The sequence below is a fragment of the Halyomorpha halys genome, unplaced genomic scaffold (assembly GCF_000696795.3).
Source record: "Halyomorpha halys isolate HHAL.00 unplaced genomic scaffold, Hhal_1.1 Scaffold609.1, whole genome shotgun sequence".
Lineage (NCBI taxonomy): Eukaryota > Metazoa > Arthropoda > Insecta > Hemiptera > Pentatomidae > Halyomorpha > Halyomorpha halys.
This window is the reverse complement of record NW_027108275.1, coordinates 84308-86167: the sequence shown is the minus strand read 5'-3', so window position 1 is coordinate 86167 and position 1860 is coordinate 84308. Positions and strand designations below refer to the sequence as shown.

General features: G+C 31.1%; 1 protein-coding gene across 1 annotated transcript in view; it reads left to right on the top strand.

Annotated features, from left to right (window-relative positions):
- The window catches only part of PIP4K (phosphatidylinositol 5-phosphate 4-kinase), a 16949-nt gene that overhangs the window by 11678 nt on the left and 3411 nt on the right, over positions 1-1860 (top strand). Inside the window, exon 7 of the mRNA XM_014426991.3 lies at positions 1581-1836. Within this exon, the coding sequence (XP_014282477.1) occupies positions 1581-1836 (256 nt within the window). The remainder of the gene's footprint in view (positions 1-1580; positions 1837-1860) is intronic.

Genomic DNA, 1860 nt, shown 5'->3' with positions numbered 1-1860 from the left:
CTTCCTTTTCAGTCGCACTAAATGTAAGAATGTCTACAAACCTTGCAGAGCCCTCTGTTTGTTTGTTTATTCAGAAATTAAGCGTAAAACCCACCGGTCATCAACGCCAGCACCCCACTCATGTACACACCCAGTGTTCAATTATATAAATGAAAAAAAACAAAACATATATATGTATAAAATAGATAGATAAAAATACATAACATATAAAAAACCAAACACATAATATATTAAGTATACAAAAAATACATAATATACAAAAAAGCATGTAGATATATATATATATGTATATACACATATACATATGCATACATTCATATATATACATTATATATTCACAAATAGTCCTTGTATTTTCAGAAAAGACATAATCTTATTTAAATATGTTTCTCCATTTCCCAAGGGCTCTGATATATTTGAAGGTATACCCAGTTCATTTATTCTTCTCATGTAGAAAACACATTCTTCGAAGATATGATTTATTGTCATTCTTTGATTACATTTTTGGCATCTGGGTGGATCCTCCTTTGTAATTAAGTGAAGGTGTGTGAGCCTGGTGTGTCCTAGTCTTAAGCGTGTCAATACAACCTCCTCTCTGCGGTTATTTTTATCCATTTTTGTCTCAACACATTTTATTTTTCTTGTAAGTCCGACGTTTCGACCAATCCAGCCATCCTCAGGGACATCTACCATAAACCAGCTTTTATTACATGTATGATCTTAACAATTCAAATTACTTAACATTATTATTTATAATTTATCTTACCTTAATACAATTTTGGAACTAAAAATATTTAAACACTCAACTTCATAACTTGAATTTTAATTTTTGTTTTTAATGTAAAAGTTGACTAATTAGGTAATTAGACATAATGTAGGATATACTTATTAATTAATAAAAGAATATGTTTATCTAATATTTTTAATGTTTCGTAGAAATTGTTGTTGTGACCTGGGCAGAATAGCCTGCATGAAGTTATATTTATTTAACATATTTAAACAAAAATATATTCATACTTTTTGTTTATTCCAACACAATCTAATGAGAAAAAAATATGTCACTTTTATTGAACAGCCTTTTTCAACACGTGAATGCCACCGCCACCTATGGTAATATTCATTTAACTGGGGATAGTCCTCACTCAAGGAGTATATAATGAACTAAGTTTAGGTAATCATACGTGGCATACCTTCCGTTCATTCCTGCGTATTCCAATTAAAAATTTTTAATATGACCATGCACCCAATAGGAGATTTATTATTAATCTTTCCTTAAAGAAATGTTAAACACATTGAAGCGCTTGATTATCACTTGTTTTAAAATCATACTCCTTACTAATACACTTAAACAATAATAAACAAAATAAAATACCTCATGAAAGAGATCTAAAAATAAACAAACCTTTTTCACCAATCCTCTTAGTAACTACTGAAATATGATAATATAAAGGTGAGGTTGTCCTCACTCTTGTAGATGACACTTCAATGAAAGAGTAGCAAATAATTTAGTAATAAATGTACTTGAATCTTATGTTTTCGTAAACCTTATTTAATTTATTATTTTTTTTTTTTTAAATTAGTTTCTTACAAAGCTTCATCTTATGGACTATTCTCTCTTACTTGGTATCCATGACTGTAATCGAGCTGAAACAGAGGGATATGATATGGAAGAAGTGGAGGGCGAAGAAGATGAAGACAGCGAAGGTGCCGGAGATCGAGGCCCTTGGAGCTCAACCCCTCCGGACTCTCCTCATCAGCTGTTTAGGGAGTCGAGCCTGCAATACGAGGGAGGAATAGTCCCTGAACTGGATATATATGCCATCCCAAGCTCAGAAAGTTAGTATCTTTAATTCAAATTTA